At 40.1% G+C, this 21,444-nt stretch overlaps 1 protein-coding gene across 1 annotated transcript in view; it reads left to right on the plus strand.

Moving 5' to 3' along the window:
• The window catches only part of L2HGDH (L-2-hydroxyglutarate dehydrogenase), a 66,305-nt gene that overhangs the window by 37,970 nt on the left and 6,891 nt on the right, over nt 1-21,444 (plus strand). The window contains exons 7-9 of the mRNA XM_011956896.1: nt 5,791-5,958; nt 7,205-7,362; nt 9,599-9,730. Of these exons, the coding sequence (XP_011812286.1) occupies nt 5,791-5,958; nt 7,205-7,362; nt 9,599-9,730 (458 nt within the window). The remainder of the gene's footprint in view (nt 1-5,790; nt 5,959-7,204; nt 7,363-9,598; nt 9,731-21,444) is intronic.

Below are 21,444 nucleotides of genomic sequence, written 5' to 3' on the forward strand. Positions count from 1 at the left end.
ATTTGATATCACATCTGCCACCTCACAGTTACCATTTATGTGTATGTGATGAGAGCACTTAGATTTGCTATCTTAGCAAATTTCAAGTATACTATACAGTATTATTACCTATAGTCACCATGCTGTATATTAGATTTCTAGAACTTATTCATCCTGTAATTGAAAGTTTGTACCCTTTGACTAATATCATCCCATTCCTGCCCACCTCCTCCCAGTCTGTAGCAACCATCATTGTACTCTCTTTTTCTATGAATACAACTATTTTAGATCCCATATGTAAGTGAGATCGTACAGTGTTTGTCTTTCACTGTCTGGCTTATTTCACTTAGCACAGTACCTTCCAGGCCCACCCATGTTGTCACAAATGGCAGAATTTCCTCCTTTTTTATGGCTGAATAGTATTGCATTGTATGTATATACACACACATATATATACACACACATGCATATCTATATACACACACGCATATATATATATACACACACACATATGTATATATCACATTTTCTTTATCCATTCATCTGTCAATGGACACTTAACGTTGTTCTCATGTCTTGGCTGTTGTGAATAATGCTGCAATGAACATGAGAATGCAGATCTCTCCTTGAGGTACTGATTTTGTTTTGTTTGGGTATATACCCAGAGGAAATCATATGGTAGTTCTATTTTTAATTTGGATCATATGGTAGTTCTATTTTTAATTTTTTGAGGAATGTGCATACCGTTTCCTGTGATGGCTGTCCAATTTACATTCCCATCGATAGGGCACCCTACATCCTCACCAGTGTTTGTTTTCTTTTGTCTTTTTGGTAATAGCCATCCTAACAGATGTGAGATTATATCTTATTGTGGTTTTGATTTTCCTGATGATTAGTGATGAATGCCTTTACATATATCTGTTGGCTATCTGTATATCTTTGAAAAAAATGCATAAAAATACATATTCAGGTCCTTTGCCCTCCCCACCTCTGGCCTTTTTTTTTTCTTTTTTTTTTTGAGACAGGGTCTCTGTCACCCAGGCTAAAGTCCATTGGCATGACCATGGCTCACTGCAGCCTCAAACTCCTGGGCTCAAGCTGTCCTGCCTCAGCCTCCAAAGTAGCTGGTATTATAGGCACGTGCTGCCATGCCCAGCTTCTTTGCCCATTTTTATTTATTTTATTGTATTTATTATTTTTTTTTTTTTGAGATGGAGTTTCGCTCTTGTTGCCCAGGCTGGAGTGCAGTGGCGCAATCTCTGTTCACCTTAACCTCTGCCTTCCGTGTTCAAGTGATTTTCTTGTCTCAGCCTCCTGAGTAGTTGGGATTACAGGCATGTGCCCCCACGCCTGGCTAATTTTGTATTTTTAGTAGAAATGGGGTTTCTCCATGTTGGTCAGGCTGGTCTCGAACTCCTGACCTCAGGTGATCCACCCGCCCTGGCCTCCCAAAGTGCTGGGATTACAGGCGTGAGCCCCCGGGCCTGGCCTTTCTTTGCTAATTTTTTAATCAGCTCATTTGTTATTTTGCTATTGAATTATATGAGTTTCTTACTTTTTTTGGATATTAACCTGTTATCAGATATATTTTCTCCAATTCTGTAGGTTGTCTCTTCATTTCTGTTGCTGTGCAGAAGCTTTTTAGTTTGATATAGTCACATTTGTTTATTTTTGCTTTTGTGTCTGTGCTTTTGGTGCCTTATAAAAAAAAATTCATTCCTAAGACCAATGTCTTCCCTATGTTTTCTTCCAGGAGTCTTAGTTTTTAATCTAAAATCTTTAATCTTTTTTTTTTTTTTTTTTCCCAGACTGGAGTGCAGTGGCCGGATCTCAGCTCACTGCAAGCTCCGCCTCCCGGGTTTACGCCATTCTCCTGCCTCAGCCTCCCGAGTAGCTGGGACTACAGGCGCCCGCCACCTCGCCCGGCTAGTTTTTGTATTTTTAGTAGAGACGGGGTTTCACCGTGATAGTCAGGATGGTCTCAATCTCCTGACCTCATGATCCGCCCGTCTCGGCCTCCCAAAGTGCTGGGATTACAGGCTTGAGCCACCGCGCCCGGCCAATCTTTAATCTTTTAATCTAAATATTTAATCCAGTTCAAGTTAATTTTTGTGATTGGTGTAAAATAGGAGTCCAATTTCATTCTTTTGCATGGGGCTATCCAGTTTTCCCAGCACCATTTATGGAGACTATCTTTACACCTAATCATGTAGTTCATGAGACGGGTGCCTGGAGAAAGAGGCTAACTAACATCCACAGAGCAGGTCATTTTTTTCTACTGATTATTAAAATTGTCCTTGTCCAAGATTCTCTTCAGTGAGCATTCATATGGAACTTGAATATCTTTACTCTCTGAAACTGTTTTGAAGTGGTCCATTCATATACCTTTCTCCACAGGTCCTTTCCCTGTCCATCTAGCCAAACCATTAGTTGTTGCACATGTAACAGTGTAGATCCATACCTTTGGCCATCTGTCCCTCTAAAATAAGATGAACAACTAGGTGTGGTGTTCAGAGATCTGCCCACTGAGAATATTTTCTTCACCACAGTCCTTCAGGGCCACTCATGAGTGGGGCTCTGGTGCTATGGCTGTTCAGTTGTGTGTGGTACCAGCATATTGTGCAGAACCATTTCTAACCCTGGCCTGTATTTTTTCTTCTTTGGTCAGCTGGTCATAGAGAACTCCCCGTGGGGCTATAGAGGTAGGTTGATAGGAAGGAGGCAATTTAGCAGGCATAGGGGCCATGGTCATTTGAACCACTTGCCTCTGCAACTTATGTGTGCCAGCAGGACCTGTACAACCCTATCTTACAATTTTTCTTGATGATGGAATGCTGCTATATACATCCAATTTTGTGACTTGATGAGTCAGACAACAACACCCAGTTAATAATGGGTAGTTCATATGGTAACTTAGTGACCTGTGGTCAAGTGTTCAGTCAAAGCCAGAAGCACTTTCTCAAAAGGAGGTTAGTTATGTGCAGAGGATGGTATAACTTTCCTCCAAAAACCGTGAAGTTCTGTGCTGCGATTTGCCTACAGGTGCCTTCCAAAGGCTCTATAAAGTGTGACTATCTGCTGCAGACATTTCGATTACCATCAGAGTTGCTGGGTCATGTGACCCAAGTGGCAGGCTTTCCATTCAAAGAAGAATTGAAAATCTGTTTTTGTGCCTGCCCTCATCTAAGGGACATTTTCACTAGAGTATAGCATCATATGATAGAATATATACAGGGGCCTATGGCATACCAGTGGATATATATTTCACCCAGAGTTGCTGCTCTTTATTTTGGCATTTTCAGTAAGTATAATTTTGGGGTTCAAATTAAAATTGAGGGATCCACTTACCAGGTTGAAATAGTTTTATGAAAAGTTAAAAGAAAGTTTGTCTTTTTGAGACAATCTCGCTCTGTTGCCCAGGCTGGAGTGCAGAGGCATGATCTTGGCTCACTGTAACCTCCGCCTCCCAGATTCAAGTGATTGTTGTGCCTCAGCCACATGAGTAGCTGGGATTACAGGTGTGTCTCACCATGTCTGGTTAATTTTTGTGTTTTTAGTAGAGACAGGGTTTCACCATGTTGACCAGGCTGGTCTTGAACTCCTGGCCCCAAGTGATTCACCCACCTCAGCCTCCCAGAGTGCTGGGATTACAGGTGTGAGCCACTGCGCCTGGCCAGGGATTTTAAAAATAAATTTTTGCAGGTAGGATTTGCTAATTAAAGATTTATACATTGGATATTGGGGGAGTGGAGAGAAATCTGCTTCACTTATGAAAGAACAATAGACATGCATGGTTTATTTCTTCTTTTTAATTTCTTTTTTTTTTAATTAGCGACCAGGCTGGTCTTGAACTCCTGGGCTCAAGTGATCCTCCCACTTTGGCCTCCCAAAGTGTTGGGACTACAGGCGTGAGCCACTGTGCCCAGCCTAAAAGAAATTTATGTTGAACAGATGTATCATTTGATGGTTACCTAAATTTTAATGTGGAAGTAAAATTAATATGTTACTGAACTTAATTAGTGTTTAACATATAGCATAAAATGATTTCAGAAATCTGTGATAGTTTTTGATAATTTTCTTGGGAACTGTTGCTTGAGTTTTTAAAGAGAATTATTAGGTTATTGCATGCTGGTACCATTTTATAAATTCTGTTACTATCTTTACATCTATCATAAGACTCATCTGCATTTTTTTGTTCCAAGAACAAAAGAACTGCCAATCTTTTATGTAGGAGCTGATGATTTATGTTGCAAAAATACCTCTCATATTTCTAGAATATAACTCTAGATGAACAGGAAAGGTATTAACCTATTTAGAAAAAGGTATTTTTGGCTGGGTGCGGTGGCTCATGCCTGTAGTCCCAGCTGTTTGCTTAGGCAAGAGAATCACTTGAACCCAGGAGGCTGAGGCTGTAGTGAGCCAGGACTGCACCATCGCACGCCAGCCTGGGTGACAGAGCAAGACCTTGACAGCCCTTTTGACTTCACAGGTCTCAAAACAATCATGGCTTAGTCTAGCTAATTTGAATTCATTATGGAGAAGTTTCATCTAAGTTTTCTAAAAATCGATGACATGTATAACTCCTGAAAAGTGGCTTAACTTTCTAGCAAGGGCAAAAATAGGATATATACAGAGGTGAAAATTTAGCTCAATAGATTAAGGCTAAACAGTAAGGCCTGGAAAGAAAGAAAATGTTGAGACAGGTGAGAATTCTGAGGCTTCAAAAATAGGTCATCTGGGAAGAAGATCTAAGAATAAGAACAGAATTGCTAGGTGTTTACTCTGTCAGAAGTAAAGAGATGAGAATTTGAGTGTGGTGGTGAATGCGGGATAAATGAAGTCATTTAGGAAATAGGGTGGCAAATTGGCTAAACTTGGTGAGTAAAGTTAAAAATGAGCAGATGATAATCACAAAATAAAATTTATAGGAAATCATAACAGCCTAACATTAGCAGTCTCCTAGGCACTAAAGCAAACCTTGAGTGTAGTGTGTGCTCTCAGTAAATGTGCATTGAATGAATGAGATTTCTAAAGTGTCCTCAGTTTGCAAAGTAGATATTGATTAGGAAGGAGAAATTGCTTGGTGGGTAGGTTACAGTTGCAACTGGGCAGGATTATTGAGTGTGAGGCGACCGAAGAGTAACACAGTCATTGCTCAGATACAGGAGAACCTGGTTGCTATACAGAGGTTGCCTTTAAATGAGAGGGTTACAGGCCCTTTGACTTCAGTGCCAGAGATGTTATGGATATAATTATCAATAGGTAACAACTTTATTTTTTAAAATGATTTTATATGCTTACATTTTTAATGTAGGAAGTTGTGTCTTTCTTGATATTCTACTAATTGGGTAAATCCTCATATTTGTGATTGGTATATTGAATTTTTAATTAATCCAAATTAAAAGCTGTGGGGTGGGTGGGGGAGCAAAAAAAAAATTGGTGGAGGCTAGCTAAATGACATTTGCTTCTTCATGCAACAAATAGTTAAGAAGCTCCCCGCTAGGTCCTAATAAACAGATTTGTATGTATTTGTGTGCATGTATGTAGTATACCGTACTACGTATCCTTGCTGGGTTGACCATTATTATCTTTAAAGTACAAAATTTAAGGTGACATCCTCTTGCATGCCACTGTCCTCAGTTTCTAGCTGCCACCTTAATGCTAAAGAACGTATTTTGCTGATACCTGTATTGAATATCCTCTTTTAGAAAAAATTCTATTTCTGTACCTTGTTTTCTATCACCTGTTTTTCCTCTCTTGACCTATTCTCCTCCACTCTATACAAATAACTATTCTTTTATTTTGCACTAGGGAGAGGAAATTCGATGTCAGTATGTTGTGACATGTGCAGGACTTTACTCGGACCGTATTTCAGAGTTGAGTGGCTGCACTCCTGATCCTCGAATTGTACCATTCCGGGGAGATTACCTGCTCTTGAAGCCAGAAAAATGTTATCTTGTTAAAGGAAATATTTATCCGGTAGGTAATGATGCTTCCTACTTCTAATTTTTTTCAAGCAGGTGGTGGTCATAAAGGAGATGAAAACAACTTTCACTTGGGTCAGAAATAAGAGCGATTTTGAAGGACCGTTTATGTAAGCATTTCATCAGTTTCTCTTGCGGTTAAATCCCTAAATCTTTATCCTGGTATCATGGTTATTAAATTGTGATTGATTGCCTGCAGTTACATGTCTCCAGAAAGCATGAGTGCACTGTGGGAAGTGCTATCAGGAAGGAACTGAATTCTTCCTTCTCTCTGGTGGAAGGAAAGGGAAAACTTTCCCTTATGGAAGTCCCTGATACCCAACCCTTTTCCACAGTTCACTATCTATAGGAAAAGGGATGTGGCCACTCTGTAGTTTCGGGGAGTAGAAGACAGAGGTATTTAAATGAAGAGTTCATTTTTCTGTCTGGAACTACCCTGGAAATGAATGAATCTCTTAAAATATATTAGGTTGAACCAGATGAAATAGTCAGTATTCGGCTATTTGCTATTTTTGACCTTGCCAAAACATGAATTTCATCTGCTTCAATCTCATGTATTTGTACTTTGCAGAAGCCTGTGCTATGAATGTGTATTTTTTTTCTGGCAGCTCTGATTTTACTTTCTAGTCATAGACATCCCTTGTGAAAGACAGAGAATACCTGAAGTAGGACAGTTCATCTTTTTTTTCCCCTTTACCCAGAAAGATGTATAGATGGAACAATGTATTAGTGTTAATAACGTCAGAGTTTCTTTTCTTTTTTTTTTTTTTTTTGAGACAGAGTCTCACTGTGTCGCCCAGGCTGGAGTGCAGTGGCGTGATCTTGGCTCATTGCAACCTCCACCTCCTGGATTTAAGCAATTCTCATGCCTCAGCCTCCCAAGTAGCTGGGATCACAGGTGCACATCACCATGCCAGGCTAGTTTTTGTATTTTTAGTAGAGACAGGGTTTTACAATGTTGGCCAGGTTGGTTTTGAACTCCAGATCTCAAGTGATTCTCCTGCCTCGGCCTCCCAAAGTGTTGGGATTACAGGTGTGAGCCACCACGCCTTTCCAGCATCAGGATTTCTTGTGTGCATTTCTAAGCAGAAGCATGTTAATGGAAAAGTATATCTGAGTACAGCTCACAATACAAATTAAATGCATGGGAAGAAAGTGTTTTATGTTACCAATTAAATATTTGCATCTCTGATAACATGGAATGTGAAATGAGGCTGTTATTTACTATGTTAAATTTATAGGTTCCAGATAGCCGGTTTCCTTTCCTAGGAGTTCACTTCACACCAAGGATGGATGGCAGTATTTGGCTAGGTCCTAATGCAGTTCTTGCCTTTAAACGAGAGGGTTACAGACCCTTTGACTTCAGTGCCACAGATGTTATGGATATAATTATTAATAGGTAACGTTATTTATTTTTAAAAATGATTTTATGTGCTTATATTTTCAATGTGGGAAGTTTTATCTTTCTTGATATTCTACTTATTGGGTAAATCCCCATATTTGTGATTGGTATATTGAATTTTGTATTAATTCAAATTAAAAGCTTTAGAGTGGATAGAGTCACCAAAAAAAAAAAGAGCTTTGTGGAATAAGCATAACATTTTAACTACTACTTCAAGAAAATTCTGATGAGCCAGGGTAATGTCTTGGTTAAAAAGAAGATAAGACTGGCCAGGCATGGTGGCTCACACCTGTAATCCCAGCACTTTGGGAGGCCAAGGCAGGCAGATCACAAGGTCAGGAGACCGAGACCATCCTGGTTAACATGGTGAAACCCTGTCTCTACTAAAAATACAAAAAATTAGCCAGGCGTGGTGGCGGGCACCTGTAGTCCCAGCTTCTTGGGAAGCTGAGACAGGAGAATGGCGTGAACCGGGGGGCGGAGCTTGCAGTAAGCTGAGATCGCTGCCACTGCACTCCAGGCTGGGCGACAGAGCAAGGCTCAGTCTCAATAAATAAATAAATAAATAATAATAATAAAAAAAAATGAAAAGAAGATAAGGCCAAGAGTCATTCATATATCTGGCAATCTAAATCTTGTATTGCTAACTTTCCAGTTTTATTTGGGGGTGGAAAATAGATTCTCTCAAAATCAGTAGACGGCTATTTTAATAAAATCATTTTGAGCCAGTCTCCATCATTTTGTAAGCCACTGGAGAAATTACTGATGACCAAAGTAATTTCCTTGTGTAGGAAACTAACAATACAATTGTGTTGACCTAAGATACAGATTCTTTACTATTATAAGAAATAACTGAATTAGGTGTTTTGTTTGAATTAGGTATTTTGTTTGGTCCTTTTAGCAATGTTTCTCTCTAAAGGGTTTCACATGAAAATTACTAGATTTTCATGTTTAAATCACTAGATTTAAAGCTATACTTGAGTTTCACCCTCCATGGATTCTGAAACAGAAAGTTTAGGATGGAGCTTCCTGGCACGTGTACTTGTAAAAATATATACATATATGCGTCTAGGCTTTGCAGAGTGTCACTTGAAAATCACTACTAAAGGTTTTTTTGTTTGTTTTGTAATTTTGAGACAGGGTCTTACTTTGTCACTCGCTGCAGCCTCAACCTCCTGGGATTGATCAGTTCTCCCACTTCACCATCCAAGTAGCTGGAACCGCAGGCAGATGCTACCAGGCCCAGATAATTTTGTGTTTTCTGTAGAGACAGGGTTCTCCATGTTACACAGGCTGGTCTTGAACTCCTGGGTTCAAGCAATCCACTTGCCGTGGCCTCCCAAAGTGCTGGGATTAGAGACATGAACCACCACACCCTGCCTCAACAACTGAAGTATTTTATCTCTGGCTGACTAAGGAAAACTAGGGTAGATGTCCCATTTCTTTCATACACTACCTTTTAGGTGTGTTGAAGGCATGTAATATTTGCATTCGAGAGCCTTGATGAGTTCTGGTTTGAAACCAGCACTCCTTGGGAATTTGAGTTTAGAAGGTGTTTACCTCTGTTTTTTTTTTTTTTTTTTTGAGTCAGAGTCTCACTGTTGCCCAGGCTGAAGTGCAGTGGCACAATCATTGGTTACTGCAGCCTCAAACTCCTGGACTTTAACAAGCCTCCCACTTCAGCCTCCCTAGTAGCTGGAACTACAGGCGCACACCACCATGCCCAGCTCTGTTTACCTCCTGAGTTGATGAGATTTGCTTCTTATATTGGCCAAAAGTTGATTTTCATTGATTGATTGATTGATTGAGAGAGGGTCTCTCTGTGTTGCCCAGGCTGGAGTGCAGTGGCATGACCTCAGCTCACTGCAACCTCTTCCTCCCGGATGCAAACAATTCTCCTGCCTCAGCCTCTTGATTAGCTGGGATTACAGGCATGCACCACCATGCCTGGCTAATTTTTGTATTTTTGGTAGAGACAGGGTTTTGCCGTGTTGGCCAGGCTGGTTTCGAACTCATGACCTCAAGTGATCTGCCTGCCTTTACCTCCCAAAGTGTCGGGATTACAGGTGTGAGCCACCACTCCTGGCCTTGATTTTCTTTTAATCTGTAGTTTTTCTGACTTTGCCTAGATTTTTGTGATGACATAAAAAAAAGAATCTAATAATTGTAGAGGTATTTTACAGTAATAAAGATTTCCTTTCTCTCATAAAGATTTGTTTTTCTCTGTTTTCAGTGGCTTGATTAAACTGGCATCCCAGAATTTTTCCTATGGAGTTACTGAAATGTATAAAGCGTGTTTTCTTGGTGCAACAGTGAAGTATCTTCAAAAATTCATCCCTGAAATTACTGTCAGTGATATACTTAGGTAAGGAAAAGTGGTAAGGAGTGTAAATACAGTCCTGACCTGTGTGAATTTGGGGATGAGTCTGACTTGGTGATTAGTAAGCACCATTTCAGAGCCAGTCTGCATTGCACGGAATTTTCATTTGCTCTCTTTCCCAACATGTTGTTGAATTCCCTTTGCAGTGCATTTATTGGTCATTGCTACATCATGCCCCTTAGTGCCGGTCCATTTATAATTATCTAGACTCCCTTACAACTCGAATCTGAAATCTCCATGACAGCTTTATTGTGATGCTACCTTAGCCTTTTTTTCTAGCTATCACTCATGACAAAAACAACTTGCCTGAATTTTTTAAAATCTCTCTCTGGCCAGTTACTCTTATGATTCCAAAGCCTTTTGGCTTTAATTTTATATAGATTTTATATAGGATTATTGATCAGTGTGTTAACTAATTAGGTGATAAGCACATTAAAACATGATATTTTGATTGATTCTTAAAACTTAAAAAAAAACTTTTAGGTTTGGGGGTACATGTGAAGGTTTCTACATAGGTAAACACATGTCATGGGGCTTATTGTACATGTTATTTTATCACCCAAATATTAAGCCCCGTACCCAATACTTATCTTTTCTGCTTCTCTCCCTCCTCCCTCCCTCCCCACTTAAGTAGACGGCAGTGTCTGTTGTTTCCTTCTTTGTGTTCATGTGTTCTCATCATTTAGCTCCCACTTATGAGTGAGAACACGTGGTATTTGGTTTTCTGTTCCTGTGTTAATTTGCTAAGGATAATAGCCTCCAGCACCATTAAAACCTGTTAGAAACACACTCCTAGACCTGGCATCTCACTTTGCTTCTTCTCTACTTCTTTTGTTCTTTCTTGGGCCTTATTGTACTCAGGGACTCTACTTTGAGGATAGAAGTGGAAAGCAGCATGGTAACAGAGTCCTTGCTACAAGGATATGGGGCAAAGTAAGAACAACTTACATCTTTTTTTTTTTGAAATGGAGTTTTGCTCTTGTTGTCCAGGCTGGAGTGCAATGGCACCATCTCAGCTCACTGCAACCTCTGCTTCCTGGGTTAAAGCAATTCCCCTACCTCAGCTTCCTGAGTAGCTGGGATTACAGGCATGTGCCACCATGCCTGGCTAATTTTGTATTTTTAGTAGAGATGGGGTTTCTCCTGTTAGCCAGGCTGGTCTCGAACTCCTGACCTCAGGTGATCCACACGCCTCAGTCTCCCAAAATGCTGGGATTTCAGGCGTGAGCCGCCACACCCGGCCACATCTTTTATTCTTAAAGATAAAAGACTTTTCGCATGGCGGCTCACGCCTGTGAGGTGGGTGGATCACCTGAGGTCAGGAGTTTGAGACCAGCCTGACCAAAATGGAGAAACCTTGTCTCTACTAAAAATACAAAATTAGCCAGGCATGGTGGCACGTGCCTGTAATCACAGCTATTTGGGAGGCTGAGGCAGGAGAATTGCTTGAACCTGGGAGGCGGAGGTTGCAGTGAGCTGATTCACGCCATTGCACTCCAACCTGGACAACAAGAGCAAAACTCCGTCACACACACACACACACAAAAAAGATAAAAAATTTTCTAGACTTGATCTGTAGATTAATCTTAATACTACACAAACCTATTTTTTTCTGTCCTTGGTAATGTGTTTAGTGTTCACCTTTTTTCCTGAGCAAGCCATTCGTTAGGCCTAATCAGCAGTGTACTTTGAGGTACTCTCACCCTGCATTTACAATCCATCCCTCCATGAATCTTCTGAGCACTAGATATCTGCTTTCTCTGTAACAGCTGCTGAACTAGCCTGGTAAAAAATGTCAGCAGGCTTGACTGTGTATCTGTGAAGAGAGCAGTAATCATGTCAGCTGTCTCCCTTAGGGGAGCATCCTGGTTTAAATCTGACTCTAATGTACCATTCTGAGACCAGCATGTTTGAATCCTTAGAAGAGCTATTAAAACTCAGCTGATGTTTTTACTCTTATCTCTTTCACTCCTCTACTTACCTTCTGAAATAGAAGGGATAAAAATATGTAGCCATTATTTTCTTTCACTCACTTATAAATAAGGGCTTTTATGTTTTCGGTGATCTGGTTTAGCAAACTTGTGATGTTTTATATCTGAAAATAGACTGGTCAAATCTGGTTTCTATTACTGCTGTTAATATTCCTTGGAAAGCAAACGAGGTGAGCATAGTGAATTCTGTGTAAAAATAGTTGCAGTGAATTCACTGCCTGTATTCAGTTACCACCCTTTCATAGAAGCCTGAGGAAAACTTCTTACACCACTGGATTTCATATGGTAGAACTGGACTTTGGGCTTGTGGGTATTAGTGAACTCTCCTGTCTTTGGCTGTACGAGTGTGAATATCAGTTACCAGTTTCTTTGGCATGTAGTAGAAACGGGCACAGCACTGTAGGCAGGTGCATTTGGGGACAAATTCAACCCAATCACAGATGAGTTCCTCTTTAAAGAGAGAAAAACTGACTAATTCAGCAATTACTTTTGCTTCGTCTCTTGATTCCTGTAGTTATTAAGTGCAGGAAATTATTAATAACAAATAGGAAGTTGTAGAAGATACGTTTTTGGGTTTCTCAGGGGGAAGATATGTTTGATACCATTTGTATAAGTTTTAAAACAAGTATAGCAAAACCATATATTGCTTACAGATTACACATGTAGTATGAAAATAAAAACAAGCAGGGGAGTGATAAACACCTAATTCAGGAGAGTGGTTACCTCTGGGGAGGGAAGAGAATGGGATCTTGAGAGTTCTACAGAGGCTTCTATCATATTGGTAATGCTTTATTTCTTAAGCTGTTTGAGAAGAAACTGGGTATTCATTGTGTTATTCTCTGTTCCTTATTATAACCTGAAATATTAAATAATAAAAATAAGATCAATAGACTTTTTTTTTTTTTGACACAGAGTCTCGCTCTGTTGCTAGGCTAGAGTGCAGAGGTGCGATCTCGGCTTAGAGCAACCTCCCACTCCCTGGTTCAAGCGATTCTCCTGCTTCAGCCTCCCGAGTAGCTGGGATTACAGGCACATGGCACGACGCCCAGCTAGTTTTTGTGTGTGTGTGTGTGTTTTTTTTTTTCCAGATGGAGTCTTGCTCGTCACCCAGGCTGGAGTGCAGTGGCGCAGTCTCGGCTCACTGCAAGCTCGGCCTCCCGGGTTCACGCCATTCTCCTGCCTTAGCCTCCCGAGTAGCTGGGACTACAGGCGCCCACCACTACGCCCGGATAATTTTTTGTATTTTTAGTAGAGAGGGGGTTTCATCGTGTTAGCCAGGATGGTCTCGATTTCCTGACCTCGTGATATGCCCGCCTCGGCCTCCCAAAGTGCTGGGATAATTTTTGTATTTTTAATAGAGACGGTTTCATCAAGAGCCAGGATGGTCTCGATCTCCTGACCTCATGATCCTCCTTCCTCGGCCTCCCCAAGTGCTGGGATAATTTTTGTATTTTTATTTTTTTATTTTTATTTTTATTTATTTATTTATTTATTTATTTATTTATTTATTTTTGAGACGGAGTCTCGCTCTGTCGCCCGGGCTGGAGTGCAGTGGCCGGATCTCAGCTCACTGCAAGCTCCGCCTCCCGGGTTTATGCCATTCTCCTGCCTCAGCCTCCGAGTAGCTGGGACTACAGGCGCCTGCCACCTTGCCCGGCTAGTTTTTTGTATTTTTTAGTAGAGACGGGGTTTCACCATGTTAGCCAGGATGGTCTCGATCTCCTGACCTCGTGATCCGCCCGTCTCGGCCTCCCAAAGTGCTGGGATTACAGGCTTGAGCCACCGCGCCCGGCAATTTTTGTATTTTTAATAGAGACGGTTTCATCGAGAGCCAGGATGGTCTCGATCTCCTGACCTCGTGATCCTCCTGCCTCGGCTTCCCAAAGTGCTGGGATTACAGGGGTGGGCCAATGCGCCTGGCCAAGATCAATAGACTTTTCCACAGCTTGAAGCCTAAGTCTTGCCTTGTCTCATTTGTCTTGCAACCAGTATACTAAACCACAAATGCCCTTAGTATTGCAGTGAAAGCACATCAGGCAGCAGTAGATAGTAAAAGATAGTTGAAGCAACACTTTCAGTGGGGTGTGTTTCCCAGGATGGTGTCCTTAAATTTCAGTAACTACTAAAGGGCACCCAGGTTGACTTCTCATTGCTTAGCCAGAGCATTTTGGGCAATAATTTACTGGTGAACATTAGATTGGAATATAAAGTTATAATCTGTTAAATATTTGCATTAGATAAACTTCTCACTTTTAAAAGAGTCTCTGAGACTCTTAATGTTAGCTCTAGGACAGGCACAGTGGCTTACGCCTGTAATCCTAGTGCTTTGGGAGGCTGAGGTGGGAGGATCACTTGAGCCTAGGAGTTTGAGACCAGCCTGGGCAATATAGTGAGATGCCATCTCTACCATTTTTTTTTTTAATTAGCTGGGCGGGTGGTACACACCTTTAGTTGTAGCTGCTAGAGAGGCTTAAGTGGGAAGATCCCTTGAGCCCAGGAGGCTGAAGCTACAGTTAGCCATATTGCACCACTGTCCTCCAGCCTGGGAACAAGACCCTGTCTCGAAAAAAAAATGTGTGTGTGTATATATATATAGCTCTAAACTTTAAAAATTTGTTCTGTGATTAATTTTGACATGTTAATCTAACAGCAGTTTGTATCTGTTAGCACCATATAGATGTAAAAGACGAAGATATATATGTTACAATTTCCCCTTTTTCAATTTGGAAAACGTCTCCTATGGGGAATTCTAGAGTAAACTTTCAGGCAAGATGTTTTCATAGCAAGTGATAACTAGACTGTGTGAAACACAAAGGTGCAAAACTCAAACATTTCTACAATAAAGTTGTAATGGCTTATGGTGGTCTAGATTAGGGTTTCTTAGTCTTGATGCTATTGACATATTGAGCCGAATAATATTTATTATGGAGGACTGTCCAGTTCATTGTATAATTTTTTTGTATTTTTTTTTTAGACGGAGTCTCACATTGTTACCTGGGCTGTAGTGCGGTGGCGCCATCTCGACTCACTGCAACCTCCGCCTCCCAGGTTCAAATGATTCTCCTGACTTAGCCACCTGAGTAGCTGGGATTACAGGCACCTGCCACCACGCCTGGCTAATTTTTTGTATTTTTAGTAGAGATGGGATTTCACCATGTTGGCCTGGCTGGTCTCAAACTCCTGACCTCAGATAATCCACCTGCCTTGGCCTCCCAAAGTGCTAGGATTACAGGCGTGAGCCACCATGCCTGACTGTTGTAGAATGTTTAACAGTATCCCTAGCCTCTACTCATTCTCCTAATTGTGACAACCAAAAATGTGTCGACATTGCCAGATGTCCTCTGGGGGCGAAATCTCCCTTGGTTGAGAACCACTAGTGTAGAGAATTTGGTAACCTTCACACTACAAAATACTAATAAGAGTCTGGAGGAAATATGATAAACATCCTTGAAGTACATATAGCTGAGAGTAAGGGAAAGTAAGGGGCACCCCAGCGCAAAAAACAAAAACAAAATTAAAATTCATACTAAAAGGAGTTGGTGCTGATGCTGACTTGGAGAGGTGGGGATGGTTTGCAAATTTTAATAACTGAGAGGCTTGAGTTATATTTTTAATTTATGTGTGACTCACATATAAAATATATAGATCTTAATTGATTAGTAAATTTTGGTAATTGTACAAACCATATCCACCACACAAAACAAGATATAGGACATTAGGAACTTGTATTTTAATTGCCACTCAAGTGCTGAAAAAGAAATCTTGGGTGTATACAAGGTAGAAAGTTGGAACTGAGACTCTAAGTAAGGCCCCCAGGAGACTCCTGAAAGGCTATACCCTCAGAAGAAAGGAAGTCTGGAAAAAAAATAATATTCCCCTTGGCACTGGGAAGTATTAAGGAACTTTGTCTGTTTTGGTGGTGGGGAGTAGGAGGAATCTTCCCAAAAATCTGGAATCCCTCGAAGTGCTTAGATTTTGAATGTACACTACTAGCTTTGTTTAGGAGCTGTAAGCTAACAAATTAACTGAAAAAGCTCTGAAATAGTTATTACTATTTTCCTAGAGACAGAGTCTCCCTATATTGTCCAGGCTGGTCTGGAACTCCTGGGCTCAAGTGATTCTCCTGCCTCATCCTCCAAAAGCATTGGGATTATAGGCATGAGCCACTCTGCCTGGTCTGGACTTATATTTTTAGATTAGCAGTAGAGTTTTATAAAATACTAGATTGTTCCATCATATTTGGAACTGGCTGAAGATGCCTGTTACAGCTTTCATAGCTGGTTTCCCAACCTGTAGTGTAATGCTTGACATATGACAATAATATAATACAAGACTTCTCATGAATGTGTGTATTTAATTACACATTCACCTGTTCTTGTTTCTGGACTTTTTTTTTTTTTCTTTTTTTTGAGATGAAATATCACTCTATTACCCAGGCTGGAGTGCAGTGGTGCAATCTCGGCTCACTGTAACTTCTGCCTCCCAGGTTCAAGTGATTCTCCTGCCTCAGCCTCCCAAGTAGCTGGGATTACAAGCATGCACCATGATGGCTGGCTAATTTTATATTTTTAGTTAGAGAGGAGGCTTCACCATGTTGGCCAGGCTGGTCTCGAACTCCTGACCTCAAGCAATCCACCCCTCAGGCCTCCCAAAGTGTGGGATTGGGCTTGAGCCACCCTGCCCAGGATCTATTTAAGCATTTAGGATGTACATTCCCATTAAGTTTAGCTAAAAACATAGCAAAATACATGGCTAATATGTAACACATTAGCTGTATTTGTAGCTAAATTAATGATATGTTAAATGTAGCTGAATTGAGTGGGAGTAGGGTGAGGGATGGGAAATTACTTATTAGGTACAATGTACACCATTTGGATGATGGTTACACTAAAAGCCTAGACTTCACCTCTAAGTAATATATTCCTATATCAAAACTGTACTCAGACTGGGCACGGTGGCTCATGCCTGTAATCACAGCACTTTGGGAGGCTCAGACAGGGATCACCTGAGGTCAGGAGTTCAAGACCAGCCTGGCCAACATGGCAAAACTATGTCTCTACTAAAAATACAAAAATTAGCCAGGCACGGTGCCACGCACCTGTAATCCCAGCTACTCGGGAGGCTGAGGCAGGAGAATCACATGAAACCAGGAAGCTGAGGCAGGAGAATCACGTGAACCCGGGAGGCAGATGTTGCAGTGAGCTGAGATCACAGCACTGCACTACACTCCAGCCTGGGTGACTGAGCAAGACTCTGTTTCAAAAAAAAAAAAAGCACTTGTATCCCCTAAATTTATACAAAGTTTTAGAAAGAGAATTTGCTGATATTAACTTACTGAGTCACTGGCTCTTTCAGTTGTTAAAACAATTAAAAGTTAAAAGTATTAGAAGTTAGCTTGTCACAATGGTGTGTGTCTATAGTCCCAGCTCCTATGTAGGCTGAAGTGGGAAGATCACTGGAGCCCAGCATTTCAAGGCTGCGATGAGCTGTGATTATGCCACTGCACTCCAGCCAGTCTGGGTGACAGAGTGAGACCCTATCTCTTTAAAAATAAAAATTTAAAAAATAGAAATTTTAAATTTTAACTTAAAGCTGAAAGTTTCTAGCCTTATTAAATACCTACTATGTGCAAGACACAAATCTACACATGTGGGCGATGTAGGGGGGTGTTGACGCCATACTTGCCCTCAAGACATTTATGGTTTATGTTACCTGAGATTATTCTTTTTCTTTTCTTTTTCTTCTTTTTTTTTTGGAGATGGAGTTTCGCTCTTGTCGCCCAGGCTGGAGTGCAATGGTGCAATCTCGACTCACTGCAACCTCCACCTGCTGGGTTCAAGCGATTTTCCTGCCTCAGCCTCCTGAGTAACTGGGATTACAGGTGCCTGCTGCCACGCCCAGCTAATTTTTGTATTTTTAATAGAGACAGGGTTTTGCCATATTGGCCAGGCTGGTCTTGAACGCCTGACCTCAAGTGATCCACCCGCTTTAGCCTTCCAAACTTCTGGGATTACAGGCAGGAGCCACTGCGCCAAGCCGAGATTTCAAATAATAATACTTATTTCAATTTGAAGTATTCTGCGGGGAAAGCATAGTAATTCTACAAAGAAAAACCCTGAAGTAGCCTTAAGTGCTGAAAAGGGAACATGAAAAATTTGGTAGTTTAAACATTTCATGTTAAAAACTTGTTTGAACTAAAATGAGATCCTAAGAAAAACATCATTATCATTTATTTATTTATTTGAGAGGGTGACACTCTGTCCCCTAGACTGGAGTGCAGTGGTGTGATCACAGCTCAACTGTAGCCTCTACCACTGTGAGCTCAAGGGATCCTCCCACCTCTGCCTCCCAAGTAGCTGGGACTACAGACACTCAGACACTCACCACCACGCCTGCCTGATTTTTTTTTTTTTTAACTCGTAAATACGGGGTTTCACCATGTTGCCCAGGTTGGTCTCAGACTCCTGAGTTCAAGTATCCGCCTGCTTTGGCCTCCCAAAGTTCTAGGATTACAAACATGAGCCACTGTGCCTAACCAGAAAAACATTATTAATATTATTATTATTATTTTAAAATTTGGATTGTCAGATTTTGAATATGTGGACAAGAGTATAGGGGACATTGAGAACATAATTTTTGTTTGTAAGAAAAATAAATAAGTATAGACATTTTTAACTGTGGTTAATCACTTGTAACCTCTATGTGCTTAGAAGGAGCAAAGGGAATGCACTGACTAACTATCTATACAGCAGAGTTTTACATTGGACACTGAACATCAGTGGCTGGTCCTGATGTTGAGGGGAGAAATGCTACTTTGATGACTTCAGATAAACTATAAATAGTGTATAAAATAGGCCACATACCAGCTGATAAACATATGCATCTCTACCCCAAAAAGTTTCAGCTTTCAGTCCTGTCCCTTCTTTTTGTGTTCTGTGTATTCTATCTGATTCTTTAAGTTTTTTGTTTTTTATTTTTTTTATGGGTGCCTAGTAGGTATAAATGTTTATGGGGTACATGACATATTTTGGTACAGGCATGTAATGCATAATAATCACATCATGGAAAATTGGTTGTTCATTCCTTCAAGCATTTATCCTTTGTCTTACAAACAATTCAATTACACTGTTAGTTATTTTTAAATGTACAATTAAATTATTATTGACTATAGTCTCCCTGTTGTGCTATCAAATACTAGGTCTTATTCATTTCATTCTTTCTATTTTTGGGGGGAGGTATCCATTAACCATCCCCACCTCCCCTGTAAAACCCCACTCCACACTACCTTTTGCAGCCTCTGGTAACAATCCTGCTCTCTTAACTCTATGTGTTCAATTGTTTTGATTTTTAGATCCCACTAATAATCGTGAACAGATGATATTTGTCTTTCTGTGCCTGGCTTATTTCACTTAACATAATGACCTCCATGTTAATGCAAATGACAGGATCTCATTCTTTTTATGGCTGAATAGTACTCCATTGTGTATAGGTACCACATTTTATGTATTCATTCATCTGTTGACGGACACCTAGGTTGCTTCCAAACCTTGGCTATTGTGAATACTGCTGTAGTAAACATGGAAATTTAGATGTCTCTTTGATATACTTATTTCCTTTCTTTTGGGTATATATCCAGCAGTAGGATTGCTGGATCATATAACTCTATTTTCAGCTTTTTGAGGAGCCTCCAAACTATTCGCCATAGTGGTTGTACTAATTTACATTCCCACCAACAGTGTATGAGGGCTCCCATTTCTCTGTATCTTCGCCAGCATTAGCTATTGCCTGTCTTTTGGATAAAAGCCATTTTAACTGCGGTGAGATGATACCTCGCTGTAGTTTTGATTTGCATTTCTCTGATGATCAGTGATGTTGAGCACCTTTTCATATACCTATTTGCCATTGGTATGTCTTCTTTTGAGAAATGTTTATTCAGATATTTTGCCCATTTTAAAATTGGATTATTAAATTTTTTTCCTATAGAGTTGTTTGAGCTTCTTATATATTCTAGTTATTAATCCCTTGTCAGATGAGTAGTTTGCAAATATTTTCTCCCATTCTGTGGGTTGTCTCTTCACTTTGTTGATTGTTTCCTTTGCTGTGCAAAAGCTTTTTAACTTTGTGATCCCATTCACGACCTTATTGTTTAATTTCTATGTGTTTATATAGTTTCCAAAATTCCTCTTGTGATTGATTTGTAGTTTTATTCCATCGTGGTCAGAGAAGATGCTTGATATTCCAGATTTTTTGAATGTTTTAAGACTTGTTTTATGACCTAACATATGGTTTATCCCTGAGAGTGATCCATGTGCTGAGGAGAAAAATGTGTATTCTGCAGCCATTGGATGAAATGTTCTGTAAATATCTATTAGGTCTATTTGTTCTGTAGTGCAGATTAAGTCTGACATTTATTTGTCGAGGTTCTGTCTGGGAGATCTGTGCAACACTGAAAGTGGGGTGTTGAAATCTCCAGCAATTACTATATTGGGGTCTATCTCTTTAGCTCTAATAATATTTGCTTTATATAGCTGGGTACTCCAGTGTTGGGTGCATATATATTTGCAATCGTTATGTCCTCTTGCTGAATTGACTCCTTTATCATTATATTATAATCTTCTTTGTCTCTTCTTACAGTTTTTGTCTTGCAATCTATTTTGTCTGATATCAGTATAGCTATTCTAGCTATTCCTGCTCTTTTTTCATTTCCATTGTCATGGAATATCTTTTTCCATCCCTTTATTTTTAGTCTGTGTGTATCTTTATAGGTGAAGTATGTTTCTTTTAGGCAACAGATCATTGGGTCTTGTTTTTTCATTCACTCAGCTACTCTATGTCTTTTAAGTGCAGACTTTAGTCTATTTACTTTCAGTGTTATTATTTTTTATTTTTTTATTTTTTTATTTTTTATTTTTTATTTTTTTGAGACGGAGTCTCGCTCTGTCGCCCAGGCTGGAGTGCAGTGGCCGGATCTCACCTCACTGCAAGCTCCGCCTCCCGGGTTCACGCCATTCTCCTGCCTCAGCCTCCCAAGTAGCTGGGACTATAGGCGCCCGCCACCTCGCCCGGCTAGTTTTTTTGTATTTTTTTAGTAGAGACGGGGTTTCACCATGTTAGCCAGGATGGTCTCGATCTCCTGACCTCGTGATCTGCCCGTCTCAGCCTCCCAAAGTGCTGGGATTACAGGCTTGAGCCACCGCGCCCGGCCTCAGTGTTATTATTGATAAGTAAGGACTTACTCCTGCCATTTTGTTATTTGTTTTCTGGTGGCTTTACAGTCTTCAATTCCTTTTTTGCTTTCTTCCTATCTTCCTTTTAATGAAGGTGATTTTTCTCTGATGGTATGTTTTAATTTCTTTCTTTTTATTTATTTAATTTTTTGGTATCCATTGTATGTTTTTCTATTTGAGCTTACCATGAGGCTTGCAAATACTATCTTATAACCCACTATTTTAAACTGATGACAACTTAATACTGATTGCCTATGCAAACAAACACACAGAAAGAAAACTAATAAAAACTCTACACTTTAACTTTGTTCCTTAGCTTTTAAATTTTTGTTATTTCTCTTTATGTCTTATTGTACTGTGTCTTGAAAAGTTGTAGTTATTTTATTTGATTGATTCATCATTTAGTCTTTCTATATAAGATGAGAAGTTTATACACCACAATTACAGTGTTATACTATCCTGTGTTTTTTTATGTGCTTGC

This window comes from Colobus angolensis, unplaced genomic scaffold, assembly GCF_000951035.1.
Source record: "Colobus angolensis palliatus isolate OR3802 unplaced genomic scaffold, Cang.pa_1.0 Scaffold428, whole genome shotgun sequence".
In the NCBI taxonomy this organism is placed as follows: Eukaryota; Metazoa; Chordata; class Mammalia; order Primates; family Cercopithecidae; genus Colobus; species Colobus angolensis.